Raw genomic sequence first — 17,095 nt, forward strand, 5'->3', positions numbered from 1 at the left:
TGTTTTGACAAGCTTCTGGGTTTGACCTTTACTCCTGATCTGAAATGGAACACGTACATCAAGTCTGTTGCCAAGGTCGCTGGAAAGATGGTGGGATCCTTCTACCGCTCCAGAAGATATCTCACTACTGATGCAATTCTCTATCTATATAAAAGCCAAGTACGTCCAAGGATGGAATACTGCTGCCATATCAAGGCAGGAGCTGCCAAAAACAGCCTATCCTGCCTTGACAGAGTACAAAATAGACTTCGTGGCTTAGTGGGGGATGCCCTTTTCTCTACCATGCAACCTCTCTCCCACAGAAGAGACGTTGCGAGCCTATCCTTGTTTTATCGTTATTTTCATGGCAGGTGCTCGTCTGAACTCCAATCTCTGGTCCCCCCTCGCCAATCTTTCACGAAAAACACCCGTCTAGCTGAATCCACTGTGAAAAATTTCCCCCACTCTATATCTGTGCCTAAATCAAAACGCGGATTCCATGAACAAAGCTTCTTTCTTAGGACTGCATGCCTGTGGAACTCTGTTCCGTCTGCCTGCTTCCCTCCGGACTACAACCTGGATGTCTTCAAGTCCAATGTTAACAAATTCCTAATGAACCGCCCCCTTAAGTAAACACTTCATCAAATCTCCACACTAACGTAATGTACTTGCAATAACCCTTATCCCTGAGTGGCTTCCGGGCCTTGATAAGTGGTGATCACTGTGTAAAAAAAAAAAAAAATAAATAAATAAATAAATTTGGGGTGAGAAAATTAATTATTTTCATTTTGATAGACATTTTAAAATGGGGGGGGGTGAATTTAAAAAACAACGCTTGTGTAGAATATTATATTCGGTTTATTGGAAAGAGCATAAAATTTCACATTGAACCTGAAAATATCTTAAAAATTGAACAAATAGAAAAAGTTTGAGAGATTTTTAAAGTTTAAAAATTGATAAAAATTAGACTTTAAAATTCAATTGATTTCGTTACGTAAAAAAATGGCTGCATGAACGCGTGCAGGCATTTTGTAAACACTGTTTTTAAAAAATAATAAACGCGGGTTTTAATATATAATTTTATGTTTATTTGTCGCGAGATAAAAATGTAAAAATAAGTTGTTTTTTTTTCTGTAGAAAGTTGTTTTTATGACGGAATGAAATTTAGCGCATGGCATACTTTTTGGCGGTAATCTCCAAAAATACCGTTAGGGCTTACAACATGGCCGCCAGAAGAGTCACGTGATCCGGTTGATCCAAAACATGAATCGTGCAAATGGAAAACGCAGCCTTGAAGGCAAACTCTGACAAACAATCACAATTTGTTTGTATTTAATTTTTTGTTGATATAATGTTGTTATAAAAATAGGCAAACTTTGAGAAACAATCTTAGGTTGTTTTTAGTTAAAACAGTGTTTATAAAAAGTATTTTATTCAGAACAAACAAGTGGTCGTGGTCGACGGAACGCAATTGAACCATGACAATTCCTGGAATTGAACCACGACGATTCCTGAAATTGGAACTGCTACCTACCTCAGAGAATTACAAAAATATCAATGGCCCTTAACGTATCACCCTTGTTCCTCGTTCCTCGTGTTCATGACAATAACGCTATACTTGGCGAAACTATGACATTGTCTCGGCTAATGTTAGCAATGCCAGATGACGTGCACATATTGACATGGCTTGCACAGAGACGTCTGATAGCCAATTCATGCAATTGTCAAATTTGTGGGTCACCATGCGTGTTGGCTCGATATTCCGAATCCAAGGATGGTTGGAGATGGCGTTGCCGAAACAATGGATATCGTAATACAATTAGAACAAACTCTTTTTTTCAAAGAAGCAACCTCAATCTAAGAACCATTGTAATAATTATGTATATGTGGAGCATGGATTTTCCACAAAAAACTATGGCAACAGAAAGTGAGGTGAGTGCCAACACAGTGAGCGACTGGTGCAACTTTTTGAGGGAAGTGTGCACTCAGTACATTGAACAAAACCCAATTCAATTGGGGGGTGTAGATGAGACCTGGACCCCAAAAGAGGTTGAAATTGATGAAAGCCATTTTTACCCTCGGAAATATCACAGAGGAACTGTCCGACGTAGCCATTGGGTGTTCGGCGCCATCGAACGAGGCTCTAAGAATTGCCTTTTGATCGAGGTTCCAGACAGAAAACGTGAAACTCTGGTCCCTATAATTCGCGAATGGATCTTACCCGGGAATCGTATAATAAGCGATGGGTGGAGTGCTTATGCAACCGTAGCAGACATTGACTTTGGTATTTACAGCCACGATGTTGTTGTCCACGAAAGAAATTTTGTGGAGCCTAACGACGCGACTATAAATACTCAACTTATTGAAAATACGTGGATGCGAGCGAAGAAAAAACTTTGTCGTCAATTCGGTACATCAAGGGCTCTCTTCACTTCATATTTAAATGAATTTATGTGGCGTGAAAGAGTCGGCCCAAATAAATTTTGTGAGCTAATTTGTTGCATCGCCTCCATCTATTCTGTCTAAATTTATAAAATGAAAATTAAAAATATAAACTGTTTTTTTTTACATCATATTTTTATAACATTACATCTTAAAAAAAATGAACACCTTGTTTTAAATACCATTTTTATGAAAAACTCTGAATAAAATATTTTTTATAAACACTGTTTTAAAAAACAAACAAACTGTGATTGTTTCTCAACAAAAAATTAAATGACCGTTCTAAATAAATTATTTATTATTATGATATTGAAAAACTGTTTTTGTACTAAATTATTATGCTTGTTTGTCAAAGTTTGCTTTAAATTTGCGTTTTCCGGTTTCGTAATACGGCGATTCATGTTTTGGATCAACCGGATCACGTGACTCTTCTGGCGGCCATGTTGTAAGCCCTAACGGTATTTTTGGAGATTGCCTTTTTGGCATGCTGGCATGCCAAAAAAGAATTACCGCAATTTCATTATTTTCGAACAATGAAAAAAATGTTTAAATAGTTTATTTTGGAAGTATATTCGATCAAGAAAATAAACAACCCACTTTAAAAAGAGAAATTACAAGTTTTTTATTTTTTTTTATTCGCAGTTTTGTGTTAGGGGTGTCAAAAATTCCCCAAAAATTCTGATACACCTAGCGTATTGATGAATTATTTTTTCTAAAGAATAAAATTGAATAAAGTTTATTTTTACAAGAATGGTTAGACATTTACCTAGTGAATAAACATAAAAATATATATAACTCCCCCCTCCCCCCAAAAAACGCGTTTATTATTAAAAAAAAAAATCAAAATTATGTACCATCGGGTATGAAGTCAGTTTCGTTTAAGAAAAAACCAAAAACAAACAAACAAAAAAAAATTAAAAAAACTTCATACCCGGTGCATAATTTTGATTTTTTTAAAATAATAAATGCGGTTTTTCCTATATATTTTTATGCTTATTCGCTAGGTAAATGTCTAAACATTCTTGTAAAAATAAACTTTATTCAATTTTATTCTTTAAAAAAAATAATTCATCAGTACACCAAACAGATCAAAAAAATTAGTTTTGCTTTACAATCAAAAACATTGACTTCAACTCCGTTGTTGGATTTAAAAAATAATAAACGCGGGTTTTAATATATACTTTTATGTTTATTCTTCGCGAGATAAAAATGTAAAAATAAGTTGTTTTTTTTCTGTAGAAAGTTGTTTTTATGACGGAATGAAATTTAGCGCATGGCATACTTTTTGGCGAGCTGGCGTGCCAAAAAAGAATTACCGCAATTTCATTATTTTCGAACAATGAAAAAAATGTTTAAAAAATTATTTCTAGTTTATTTTGCCCTTCTTCTTTTAAATGGTATAAAAGTTATATTGATAATATTAATTTATAATAAAATTACATCGTTTTACATATGGAGGGGGGGGCTAATAGCAAACAGGATCTTGAACAGAAGTGTGCGTTCTATCCCAACTATCATCAATGGACCTGAGGTCATTTCGTCAGCATCAGACAAGGTCAGACTATTTGCCAAGAACTTTGCAGCTAATTCTACCCTATGCGACAATGGCCATAAACTCCCTGTATTTCCTCTTATAACAGACAACATGCTATGCAACATACAAATATCCGTGCGTGAGGTCGCCAAGCTAATCAAGAATCTTGATTCCAGTAAAGCAACTGGCCCTGATGGCATTCCAGTTATAGTGCTGAAAAAGCTCCAACCAGAACTTGCCCCCATACTTACAAAACTGTTTAAGCGTTGCCTTAAGGAGAAGTGCTTTTCAACACCCTGGAAAACCTCATCAGTATGCCCTGTATTTAAGAATTCAGGTGAAAAGTAATCTCCCTCTCAATACAGACCAATAAGTCTCCTGTGTGTCATGAGTAAGTTGTTGGAATCCATATTAAATAAAGAGTTAGTCAAACACCTCAACAGGAATAACCTTCTTAGTGACATGCAATATTATTTCCGCTCTGCAAGATCTTCAGCAGATGTGCTAACGGTTATATCACACAGGATTAGTGAATCTCTTAACAAAGTTTTCCTTTCCAGGGCAATTGCTCTTGACATATCAAAGGCCTTCGATAAGGTATGGCATAAGGGCCTACTTCACAAGATTTCCAGCTACGGTATTACTGGAAATGTTTTCTCAATCATTAAATCATTTCTTTCCGATAGATTCATAAAAGTAGTGGTTGATGGGCAGAAATCAGAGGCCCACAGTATTAATGCTGGAGTCCTTCAGGTGTCCATCCTGGGTCTAACTCTCTTCCTGATCTACATCAATGATCTCCCAAAACACATACTTAAATCATTCGTTGACATCTATGCTGATGACACGACCATCTATGGCAACACATCAAAGGCTGTAAATGACAAAGTTCTCTCTAATTCTCTCTTCTCTGATCTTGAGCACATGGTACAATGGGGGAAGAGGTGGCTGGTCACTTTTAATTCATCCAAAACCAAGCTTCTATCTTTACATCATCAACGCTTTGATCCCATCTGGCATCAATTGTAATGGATGACTCTCGTCTTAGAGAGGCTCCATGTTTTGACAAGCTTCTGGGCTTGACCTTTACTCCTGATATGAAATGGAACACGTACATCAAGTCTGTTGCCAAGGTCGCTGGAAAGATGGTGGGATCCTTCTACCGCTCCAGAAGATATCTCACTACTGATGCAATTCTCTATCTATATAAAAGCCAAGTACGCCCAAGGATGGAATACTGCTGCCATATCTGGGCAGGAGCTGCTAAAAATAGCCTATCCTGCCTTGACAGAGTACAAAATAGACTTCGTGGCTTAGTGGGGGATGCCCTTTTCTCTACCATGCAACCTCTCTCCCACAGAAGAGACGTTGCGAGCCTGTCTTTGTTTTATCGCTATTTCCATGGCAAGTGCTCGTTTGAGCTCCAATCCCTCGTCCCCCCTCGCCAATCTTTCACGAGAAACACCCGTCTGGCTGAAACTACTGTCAGTAATTTTCCCCACTCTTTATGTGTTCCTAAATCAAAACGTAGATTCCATGAGCAAAGCTTCTTTCTTAGAACTGCACGCCAGTGGAACTCTCTGCTGCTTGCCTGTTTCCCACCTGACTACAACTTGGACATCTTCAAGTCCAGCATAAACAAACTCCTGACAAACCGCCCCCTTAAGTAAGACACCCTATCAAAACCCCCAATACTAATGATTACTACAATACTATCTCATTGATTACTGTACACGCAATAACCCTTATCTCTGAGTGGCCTTCGGGCCTTGATAAGTGGTGACCCCCACGTAAAAAAAAAAAAAAAAAAAATTCTGTAGTGACTTTTGGAGGTGCCTGCAGTACTTACTTTGTCATGCCTGAAATAGTAATACATTAAAAAATTATGAAAATTCATCGAGCAGAACAACTGCAATTGTGTTTTTAGTAAAAAAAAAAAAAAAAAGTCTATCGCTATCGGCTCGTCGCTATGAAAGTCGCAAAAAGGGAGATAAGTATGTCCTCTGTATTCGCAATATTCAAGGGAAAATGCAAATCATCTAGGGAAAATGCAATTTCCCCCAATTTTCAGTAAAAATTACTTTTGACTATAAATAATTTTCCACACTATGAATTTCCGTAATTTTTGAATATATTACTATTTTCGACATGACAAGTAAGTACTGTTTTTCTTAAAACATCATATTTAAAAAAAAAATCGATCTGTCTCAACAAGCACCAATTTGGTTTTCTTAATTAAAAAAACAAAAACAAACTTGGAATATGATATCTTCGTTCCGTGACGAGAACGTATCATAAAGATTTTTTTTTTAATAAGTATGAGTTTAAATAACACTCCAAAAGACGAAGACAAGTCGTTGTGCTAAAAACAAGAATAAGCGACCTTTCATAAACTCCACAACTGACAATGACGTATCAAAAGCAATCATCATCACGAACGTAATCAGAAAATTAAAAGCTAGATTACCAATGCTTGGAGAGTTAACAATACTTTTTTTGACAGGTTAAAGGTCAAATTAACCAATATTAGATATGGTATGGAAATAAATTTAATTAATGGTATTTTAAAATGTTTCAATAGTCGTCAAAAATAAACAAGTATTTAGAAATATAAATGTTTTCTTCCTCATTTAAAAAAAAAAAATTCACCTTTATCATGAACAGTCACTCAGCCTCGTTTTCGCTGTAAAGTTTACCAACATGGCTTCTTCTACAGCGGCTCGAAGCAAGTGAGTAATTTAAAAACTTGATACTTTGTTGAAGATGATAAATTATATTGTTTTATCGACTTTTAAAATTGTCATTTTCCCTAATAATTAAAAAAAATTACAATGGTTATAGAAAATGATACGAAATGGATGTCTGTATCATTGCCAACACCTACCCAGAAAATTAAAACACGTTATTCATCGAGTTTGTGTATATCAACTTTTATCAGCTGTTTATAATTATTTATATTTTGTGACGTTTATCTAAATTTTAATTAGAAAAAAAATAGTTTTAAATTATTTCTTGGGAATATATTAAACCTTTAGCTCCTGTTGGATTATATGGGGGAGTATTTTATTATATGGGGGGGGGGCATTTTATTTATTTTTACGGTTGAAACATTTTAAACGCTATTATCTTGAAATTTTTTTTTATTTAAAAAATTTTTTGGGTTTGTATTACTGTACACATAGATTCGAAAAAGTTGTCAAAAAAACAAATATATAACAAATAAATGTTATCAAAGGCAAGATAAGTTACTTTTCTACCAAACTAAACTGGATATAATTTTCGTGTTTTTATTCAATGTAACATGTTTATTCAGCTCGAAAAACATGCAGTGTTTACCGATGTATTGGAAAATTCAAAATGGCGGCCGACTCTCTCTTAAACACGGTAAGTTCGGGAAAAGGTGTTATAAATAATTAACTAGACAAAATACTGTTAGAAATTCGCTCAATATATATTACCGTGACATAGGTTGACATATATTCGGTGTTTTTTTAATAGTATTTTGTCTAAAAAAAAGTAGTAGTAGGCAGGCAGGCTCGAACCTGTGAAGCGAAAAGAAAATGAAAGAAAATCTGACGTCTTACCGATGATGCTCCATGACACGACCGAAAGTCAAAAGCATTCAAATTAAGCATAGTCAATCGAAAAGAAAAGATGACTTGCAGAAAACGGCATCGGAAAATCCGACCCTTCCCCCTTTTTTTTTTTTTTTTTTTTTTTTTTTTACAAGGCCCGGAAGCCACTCAGGGATAAGGGTTATTGCATGTATAGTATGTTGTACGTTAGTGTTGAGATTTCATAAAGTGTCTACTTAAGGGGGCGGTTCATCAGGAATTTGTTTACGTTGGATTTGAAGACCTCCAAGTTGTAGTCAGGTGGAAAACAGGCAGACGGAACAGAGTTCCACTGACATGCTGTTCTAAGAAAGAAGCTGTGTTCATGGAATCTACGTTTTGATTTAGGCACAGATAGAGACTGGAGAAAATTTTTGACAGTGGCTTCAGCTAGACGGGTGTTTTTCGTAAAAGATTGGCGAGGGGGGGACCAGAGATTGGAGCTCAGACGAGCACTTGCCATGGAAATAACGGTAAAACAAAGACAGGCTCGCAACGTCTCTTCTGTGGGAGAGAGGTTGCAGGGAAGAGAAAAGGGCATCCCCCACTAAGCCACGAAGTCTATTTTGTACTCTGTCAAGGCAGGATAGGCTATTTTTAGCAGCTCCTGCCCAGATACGGCAGCAGTACTCCATCCTTGGACGTACTTGGCTTTTATATAGATAGAGAATTGCATCATTAGTGAGATATCTTCTGAAGCGGTAGAAGGAACCCACCATCTTTCCAGCGACCTTGGCAACAGACTTAATGTACGTGTTCCATTTCATATCAGGAGTAAAGGTCAAGCCCAGAAGCTTGTCAAAACATTGAGCTTCTCCTAGGCGAGAGCCATCCATTACAATTGATGCCAGATGGGGATCAGAGCGTTGATGGTGTAAAGATAGGAGCTTGGTTTTAGATGCATTAAAGGTAACTAGCCACGTCTTCCCCCACTGAACTATACGCTCGAGATTAAAGGAGAGAGAATCAGAGAGAACTTTGTCATTTACAGCCTTTGATGTGTTGCTGTAGATGGTCGTGTCATCAACATAGATGTCAATGAATGATTTAAGTATGTGTTTAGGGAGATCATTGATGTAGATCAGGAAGAGAGTTGGGCCCAGGATGGACCCCTGAAGGACTCCAGCATTAATACTGCAGGCCTCTGATTTTTGTCCATCGACCACTACTCTTATGAGCCTATCGGAGAGAAATGATTTAATGATTGAGAAAACATTTCCAGTAATACCGTAGCTGGAAATCTTGTGAAGTAGGCCTTTATGCCATACCTTGTTGAAGGCCTTTAATATGTCAAGTGCAATTGCCCTAGAAAGGTAGCCTTTGTTGAGAGATTCACTAATCCTATGAGATATAACCTTTAGCATATCTGCGGTAGATCTTGCAGAACGGAAACCATATTGCGTGTCACTAAGAAGGTTATTTCTGCTTAGGTGGTTGATTATTTCTCTATTTAGTATGGATTCCAGCAACTTACTCATGACACATAGGAGACTTATTGGTCTGTACTGAGAGGGAGAGGACTTATCACCTGAATTCTTAAATACAGGTCATACTGATGAGGTTTCCAGGGTGTTGGAAAGCACTTCTCTTTAAGGCAACACTTAAACAGTTTGGTAAGTATGGGAGCAAGTTCAGGTTGAAGGTTTTTTAACACTATAATTGGGATGCCATCAGGGCCAGTTGCTTTACTGGAATCAAGGTTCTTGATTAGCTTGGCAACCTCATGCACAGATATTTGTATATTACCTAGCGTGTTTTGTGTTATAGGAGGAAATATGGGGAGTTGATGGCCTTCGTCGCATAGGGTAGAATTAGCTGCCCAGTTGAAGGTGAAGGAATTAATGTCTACAAAAAACTAAAATTATATATTTCTTCACTTCTTTTTCTCCCTTATTTTCCCTCTCTGCCTTGCTCTAACCAAGTGTGTCGACTTATTCTACAAATCCTAAAACTCCATCATGAAAAATCTCCAGAAAAAACACAATTAAACCCACAACTCAAACTTCCAACGTAGACCCCCACTACCATGCCCCCTCCTTCAACATCAAGGATCTACGTTCCAATCTTCCAGAGGTTGAAATCCAATTATAGGAGACCAAACCAGACCTATTCTTTTTAAGTGAAACTGGCATTGAACCAACTATTTCCCTAGATGAGTTCATAGTTAAAAGAAAATTCTAATTTAACATCCAAATCTAACCTCCAAGATCAGCATGGAATATGTGCCTACATTAGAGATGGCTTTCCATGTGGTAGAGACATCTCCAGAGAAGACCCTAAATTGCCCCGTATGTGCTTTCGGATTACACTTGCTCACACCACTGCATTTATATTTACCCTTTATCGCCCCCATAACAGCGGAGATACTATCTTTAAGAGCATATTTGAGAAAATTGACCACATCCTCTCTGTTCATCCTTTGGCTAACATTCACGTCTGTGGAGACTTTAATTTTCACGATGTGGAATGGTTAACCGACTCAAATAAAACAGATGATGAGGGTAAGTTCTGTCATGATTTCTCCATTGCTTATGACGTAACTCAGATTATTCACGAACCAACCTGTGTGCCCAACACTAATGGTCATTATGCAGGTCTCTTAGACCTTTTTCTCACAATTTGCCCTGAGTTATGTTTATCTTCTGTTCTGCCCCCACTGGGATTTTCCAACCACTCGGTTGTCTCGGTTAAGATAAAAACAAAATATACTAAGTCCTCAGACATACCTCTTCATTCTACAGTATATTGATACTCTATGGCTGACTGGGATAGCTTTTGTATATTTATATCAGATCTACCTCTGAGTTCCATGTTTAAAAATAATGTGTCCTCCATAATATCAAACCTGATGGTATGGTTAATTGTATAGATCACTTCATACCCTCCAAAAAATTCCAGCAAAAACCTAACAGCCAGCCATGGTTCTCTACAGAATATGCTACTGCCATTGTGCGCAGAAATCACTATTTCATTGCTTCCAACATAATAGATGTGCTGAGACTAAAGCCACCTTTAGGACTGCCAGCAACCATTATAAAAGAGTAATAAAGAATGCGAGAGAGTTGTATGCTCAGTCCATTAAGTTCAAAGTAGCTGAACAGTGGCTTGGTTCCCATCAATTTTGGCAAATAACAAACAGTCCTTAATAGAAGTGTGTGTACTCTATCCCAACCATCATCAATGGACCTGAGGTAATCTCATCAGCATTGGACAAAGCCAAACTCTTTGCCAAAAACTGTGCAGCTAATTCTACCCTATGCGATCAGCCCCCCCCCCCCCCTGTATTTCCTTCTGTGTCTGAAAAAATGCTAAAAAAGCAACTGACTTTGACAGCATTCCTATTATAGTACTCAAAAAACTTCAACCAGAACTAGCTCCCATACTTAGAAAGCTCCCTCTCAATACAGACCAATCAGTCTCCTGCACATCATGAGTAAGTTGCTGGAATCTGTCAAATAGAGTAGTCAACCACCTCAGCAAAAATAACTTCCTCAGTGACATGCAATATGGTTTCCATTCTGCAAGATCTACAGCAGATGTGCTTACAGTTATATCTCATAGGATTAGCGAATCTCTTGACAGAGGCTTCCTTTCTGGGGCAATTGCTCTTGACATATCAAAGTCCTTTTAATGCATCTAAAACTAAACTTCTATCTTTCCATGGTCAACACTCTGATCCTGGCATCAATTGAAATGAATGGCTGTCGTTTTGGGGAGGCTCCATGTTTTGACAAGTTTCTAGGTCTGACCTTTACTCCTGATCTGAGATGCAATGTGTGGGATATAAGTCATTCATTTTAGATCTGAAGTAAAGTTCCTCTTAAAAGCTTATCAAAAATAAAGGATTTCCTTAAAGAGAGAGCTACTGATTTCTACTTCTACTTGTGCAAAATAAAGATCTGTGTATTGATGGTGAAAAGAGACACATTTGGTGTATATATATATATATATATATATATATATATATATATATATATATATATATATATATATATATATATTTGAATATTTTGAAAACTTTAGGTGTCATAAAAATGATAAAATCATTTTTATGTCCTTTTGTTGGTGTTGTAAGTCCAATATTTCGCTAAAATAGTTTCATCAGGGTAGTTAGTCAGCTCATAATTTTTTAGTCAGACTAACTACAAACTGACTAACTACCTTGATGAAGCTATTTTTAGCGAAATATTGGACTTACAACACCAACAAAAGGACATTTATCATTTTCCTGACATCTAAAGTTTTCAAAATATTCAAATTTCTATTCAAAACAAGTGTCTTCAAATAGTGTGCAACTATTTTCTTTTATATATATATATATATATATATATATATATATATTTTCAAATCAATATTAACAATTTGATGATATTCGTCCATCACTTATGATGATGACTGTGCTCATCCAGTTGTTTGGTGGGTTCGGAGATGGCTTGTTAAATGGATTCAAGCTCTGAAGTATTTCCCGCATGTTGGACACCTGTGGGATAATTCTGTAGCAGAGGTGCTGGCTGCTCTTTCTTTTCTAATGTCACATTTTCTCTTGCGTTCTTCATTGCATGCGGATTCAGCAATTGTAGCCCATTTGTGAGTTGCGGCACACCAGGAACGTCTATGTTGGATTAGAATACAAACCAAATGTTTGAGGGAGACTTTCAGATTGTTCTGCAACTGTTTCCGCTATCCTCCTGTGAGTCTTTTTCCTTTTGGACACTTCACCATAAAGGAGCTGTTTTGAGAACCTTGTCAGGCATGTGGCATATGACCTGCCCAATAAAACCTCACACTGCTGTAACAATGGCAGTGCCAAACAGGGCTGCATACTTGCCTCAATGCTCTTCAACATAATATTCTTGGCAGTGTTGATTGATGCATTCAATGCAAAAAAAACTCTGGAGTAAGCATCAACTACTAGACAGATAGGAAATTGTTCAACTGAAAACGACTTAGTGCTGTCACCAGGATTAAAACCACCGTTATACGAGACCTTTTTGTTTGCTGATGACTGTGCCTGCAATGCCAACACAGAGCCAAACATGTAATATATTGTTGGTCGTTTTTCTAAGGTATGCAACGATTTCAGTCTGACTATTAATGTAAAGGAGACCGAAGTAATGTACCAGCCTGCTCCTGGAAAAAGATATGTTGAGCCTCAGATCTCAATTTGTGGAACTAACCTAAAAGCTGTGGACAAATTCTTGGGCAGCATAGAGGAATTCAGCTGCAAACCAAACTTCAAGTTTACTGAGCTGTAATTCTTGTCATCCTCATATATGGTTGTGAAACTTGGACTGTATATGCCAGACATGCAGAGAAACTGAACTATTTCCATACGACCTGCCTCCATAGATTGTTGAAAATCAAGTAGCAAGACAAGATAGTAAATACAGAAATTTTAGCCTAGTCAAACCTTCCATCAGTATACGACAATTATTTTTATACCTACAGGCACTAGTGGAATAATTCTTATGCACTCATCAGTGTAAGATAAGTACTGCTGGTCGGGAGATCTTAACCGAGTCACAAAGTCACCCTTGATTTTCTAGTTTAGCGTTCTACTTTAACATCACTAGCAATTAATATGATTGAAGGAAATTAAGTGCCTATAAATGATATGTTGATAGGCATACAACATAAAACAGAGTATTTAACGGACGGTGTTCAGAATGTTGCATTTTTGTGTTTATAAAGTGAAATTGTCTGAGGAACAGTCTACAAAATTCCTCTCTCAAGTTAGACACAAGGTTGAAAACAGAAAAGATGAAATGTCTTATCAGAACGGATAGTATACAGTAGAACCTCGGGATATGGTAGCCCTAGGATATGTTTTTTTTTCATGTTACGATGTGGAATACAGTGTTTTTCCGGACCCTGGTTACGGTATTTGCCCTGCCTTTTGGTGTTATTTATAATATTATTTGATCATATACATGTGTATCATATACTGTACTGTATGTTGTTACTAATTTTTAATGCTGTATCCCAGGGTTCTACTGTACTTTAAATTATTTATTTGTAAAAAAAAATCTAAAAATGCAATTAAGTGTCAAGAGCTATAATTATGAATTTAGGGTATAAAATAATTAAAGAAATTAAGAACAAATGATAAACAATAAATTTTGTGTTATTTATAAAAGTCAAATCATTATAAAGTTATTTGCTTGGTTATTTCACTTTGTTTAAATTGTATTTATTTTTTATGCAAAAAGAAACAAATTTTAACAAGATTTCTAATCTATATAATATTCTGCTTGTTCCTTTCTTAGTTAGTTGTGAGGCAAATTTTGCATATTACCAGGGAGAGCCACACCAGTAACTTGAAAGTACTGGACAGGTTTAGAATGACCAGCGTTGAGATAACCATCATTCACCATCACCTCCGTTGGACAGGCCACATCAGTAGGATGGATCCTTCTAGACTGCCAAAAAAATACTTTATAGTAAGCTTGCCAATGGGACTTGACCACAAGGCATACCTAAATTGTGCTATAAAGACCAATTAAAACGCACCCTGGCAATGATTAACATCAACCCTTCCTCATGGGAGCAGGCTGCCAGGGATTGGACAAAATGCAGGATCCTGGCACACAAAGGTGCCATGGACTTTGGAGGAAAAAAGACAATATGAAAAGACTAGGAAAAGAAGGGGAGAGTGAGAGGAAAAGCTCCGTCCCCCCCGCCTACACTCCCTTGAAAATACTACCCGCGACTCTTCTACCACCGGTTGAACCTTGCAAGCCATGTAAAATATAGGTATCCTAGAAGATAGGGGACAGATGATGAACACGAGTGGGTGCTGCCACCGATATCAAAACTGATTTGTCATCCATCTTGAATTTTATTTTTAATTTATGTTTGCATAGTTATTGTATTTAAACTATGATCAAGATTCCATCTTGAAAACTAAACCAAAAAAAACTAGAAATTTTAAAATAATGAACAATTACATGATCAAAGAGGAAATAATTTAAGAGAGGAATTACCACCATCATATGTATATAAAGTATGTAACCGTTCCTTTCGAAGCGCCTTGTTTATCTGCTTAACTGTGATCTATTACCAACAGCGCTGATGTCAGCAGATAAATGAGACTTCTTGAACAGGCCTGATTTATAGAGATCACAAGTGAGGTCTATCGGTTCCCTTAACATTGTATCCAAAATTAGCATGTGTTTCTAGAATATTTTTATTGTTAATGATGATGGTAATTCTGAAATACACCATCTTCTCTTGAAATTTGGTAAATGATATGAAGCATGACATTATTTTGTTGTAACAACAGGTTGGTTGTCTATCTTGTTTGAATTAGTAATCTTTTTTTTTTTTTTTTTTTTTTACTGTGCTAAATTACTCTTCTACCAAAAATAATCAATAAGAAGAGCATTTCATTCCACAAATAAACATATATACGTAATCTATTTCTTCTTTACTTACAACAGTTATTTTTGTCATTTTCTTATTCACCTTCTTTTATGGCTTTACTCATATTGCTAGTCCTGCTATTCTCCTCCTCCCACGATGGAATGTGTTCAACCAGCAGTAAGGTTGACTTTCCATCTTATCCAGTCCTCATGGTGATAGATAACAAATGACTAAAAAGTGTTGATATGCCACAAAGTGACAAAAACTAACTAAAAAGCTAAAAACTTTTGACCATCGTTTTTGTTTTTATCAAATTAAATTTTTTTGTTTTGTTATCAATGACTTTTGAACACAACCTTTCGACCTGTGATAAATATTATAGAATCGCATGTTTTATCTCCTGTGATAATAAAGACACGTTTCTAAAAAAGTTAAATTCTATTCAGGTGTACGATTCGAAGGTGAGATAAAGTGGAAATCTTTGCTATCAAATCATTGGGTGAACTTATTTGGAGGAAGCAGTTTCTAAATGGGGCAAGGAAGTCAACTAGTTTTGTGACCCGATGGGGACCGAGCGATGCCGAAAGACCTTGCTAGTTGATTAAGGAACAACTTGTCACCTGGGTGCTTTCATTGACACGAATTCAGAGGAATTCGCACGGCTGAATTCTAATGATGATAATGATGATGGTTTGATGTTGTTTTAAACAGAAATGTCTATGGGATTTTGTTTGAAAGAAAAAAAAACAAATAATAATTGTTTTTATCTCATTGTCGTTATACATCTGTTAATATGAAAGGTTGTTTTTAAACCCTCTGTTGAGAGGTATGAAGAGATCCAGATATCCTTAGCTGATTAAGGCTGACAACTTAGAATGGGGGTCAAGGGTAAGGGTCGCCGCCAATCATTGTTTGACCTGGAATGACTAATCACTCCTAATTTGATAATAAGTAAAAACCTCAGTGCAAATGATGGTTAAAATTTGGTAGAGATAAGTTCGAAGAAGAGGAGTAGAAATTAGGAGAGAAGATGAGAGGGGAAAATCTTTTCTTTTCTTTTTGCTTAGGTAAATGAAAGGGTTGCTTTATTATTTTCTCTTCTTTCTCTTCGGCATCCAAGCAAGCCCTTACTGCCCCCCCCTCCAAACCAAGGCGCGACCGCTGATTGGTTGACCATCACCTGTGGGCATACTTGGAGGGGTGAGGGGGGTTACAGCTAGCAATTTTGATAAAACAAGGTGAGGAAAGGGAGAGAGATATTCTTCTTCGAGATTCTTTTTGCGACACGTTCCAATACGTGTGTCTCTGGCAGCTGATCCCTTCCCATGGACTGACGGTAGATAAAGAACAAAGTACTTGGAAAAGGAAAGAAAACTGGCAGCCCCCTAAATTGCATGACGAGGCCAGTGTGTAACTATTATTTGTAAAGTCGAAGACAATAGTCAATTCTATGTTAAGAAAAACCAATTAAGTTTTGACTTTCTTTTCTTTAATTGGAAACGCCGTTGTGAATGCAATATATTTCTCCGATAGCCCAGGTGACGTTTGGAAGCCGATTTGAAAGCGGAACCGGAGAGCGATCGACGACGGGGACGAATTCGACCACTAGATGAAAACACGAGTGAAGCCACAGGTATCGGCTACAGCTGCATCGCAACCCACAAGCCTATGCACCTGAGCTGCCCTGTAGGGATTACAGTTTGAATTAATTTCTTTATTTAAAAATATTGTCACTGAAGCATAAGGGCTACTGTGATAGGAACCAGATTTATGGAGAGCAACCCGAGTTGCAGTTGGGCTGCAATATGTTTATACACATTACATTTAAATATCAGCATTTTGATACGATCAAGGAAGCAGCATGCAGAGACCTTTACAGTGAAGTGGTAGGATATTGCTGCTAGTCTGGTGGGTCGTAGGTATTTAAATTGAGGGGATACAAATGCAGTAAGTTTATCAGAACATATTCTATACAAGTACTTGTAAAACAAGCACAAGGATGCAACACTGGAGATGTGACGGGCTGGAATTTGGCAGACAATGATTAGTTGAACAAAAATCAATAAAAAACTTGTAAAGTTTATGTCTTTATTCGAAGGGGAAGAAATCCTCCTAGACTGAGATAATTTTCATCAGTAATTGTTACCAACCTTGAAGGCTCTAT

General features: G+C 36.8%; 1 protein-coding gene across 1 annotated transcript in view; it reads left to right on the forward strand.

The window, feature by feature from the left end:
* Positions 1-6,598: 6,598 nt before the first annotated feature.
* Positions 6,599-17,095, forward strand: part of LOC145295916 (dynactin subunit 6-like) — a 150,654-nt gene continuing 140,157 nt past the window's right edge. Inside the window, exon 1 of the mRNA XM_080141687.1 lies at positions 6,599-6,684. Coding sequence (XP_079997813.1) covers positions 6,656-6,684 — 29 coding nt within the window. The 5' untranslated portion in view covers positions 6,599-6,655. The remainder of the gene's footprint in view (positions 6,685-17,095) is intronic.

This window comes from Euprymna scolopes, chromosome 16 (genome assembly GCF_053919585.1).
Source record: "Euprymna scolopes isolate OS-2025 chromosome 16, ASM5391958v1, whole genome shotgun sequence".
Classification (NCBI taxonomy): domain Eukaryota; kingdom Metazoa; phylum Mollusca; class Cephalopoda; order Sepiida; family Sepiolidae; genus Euprymna; species Euprymna scolopes.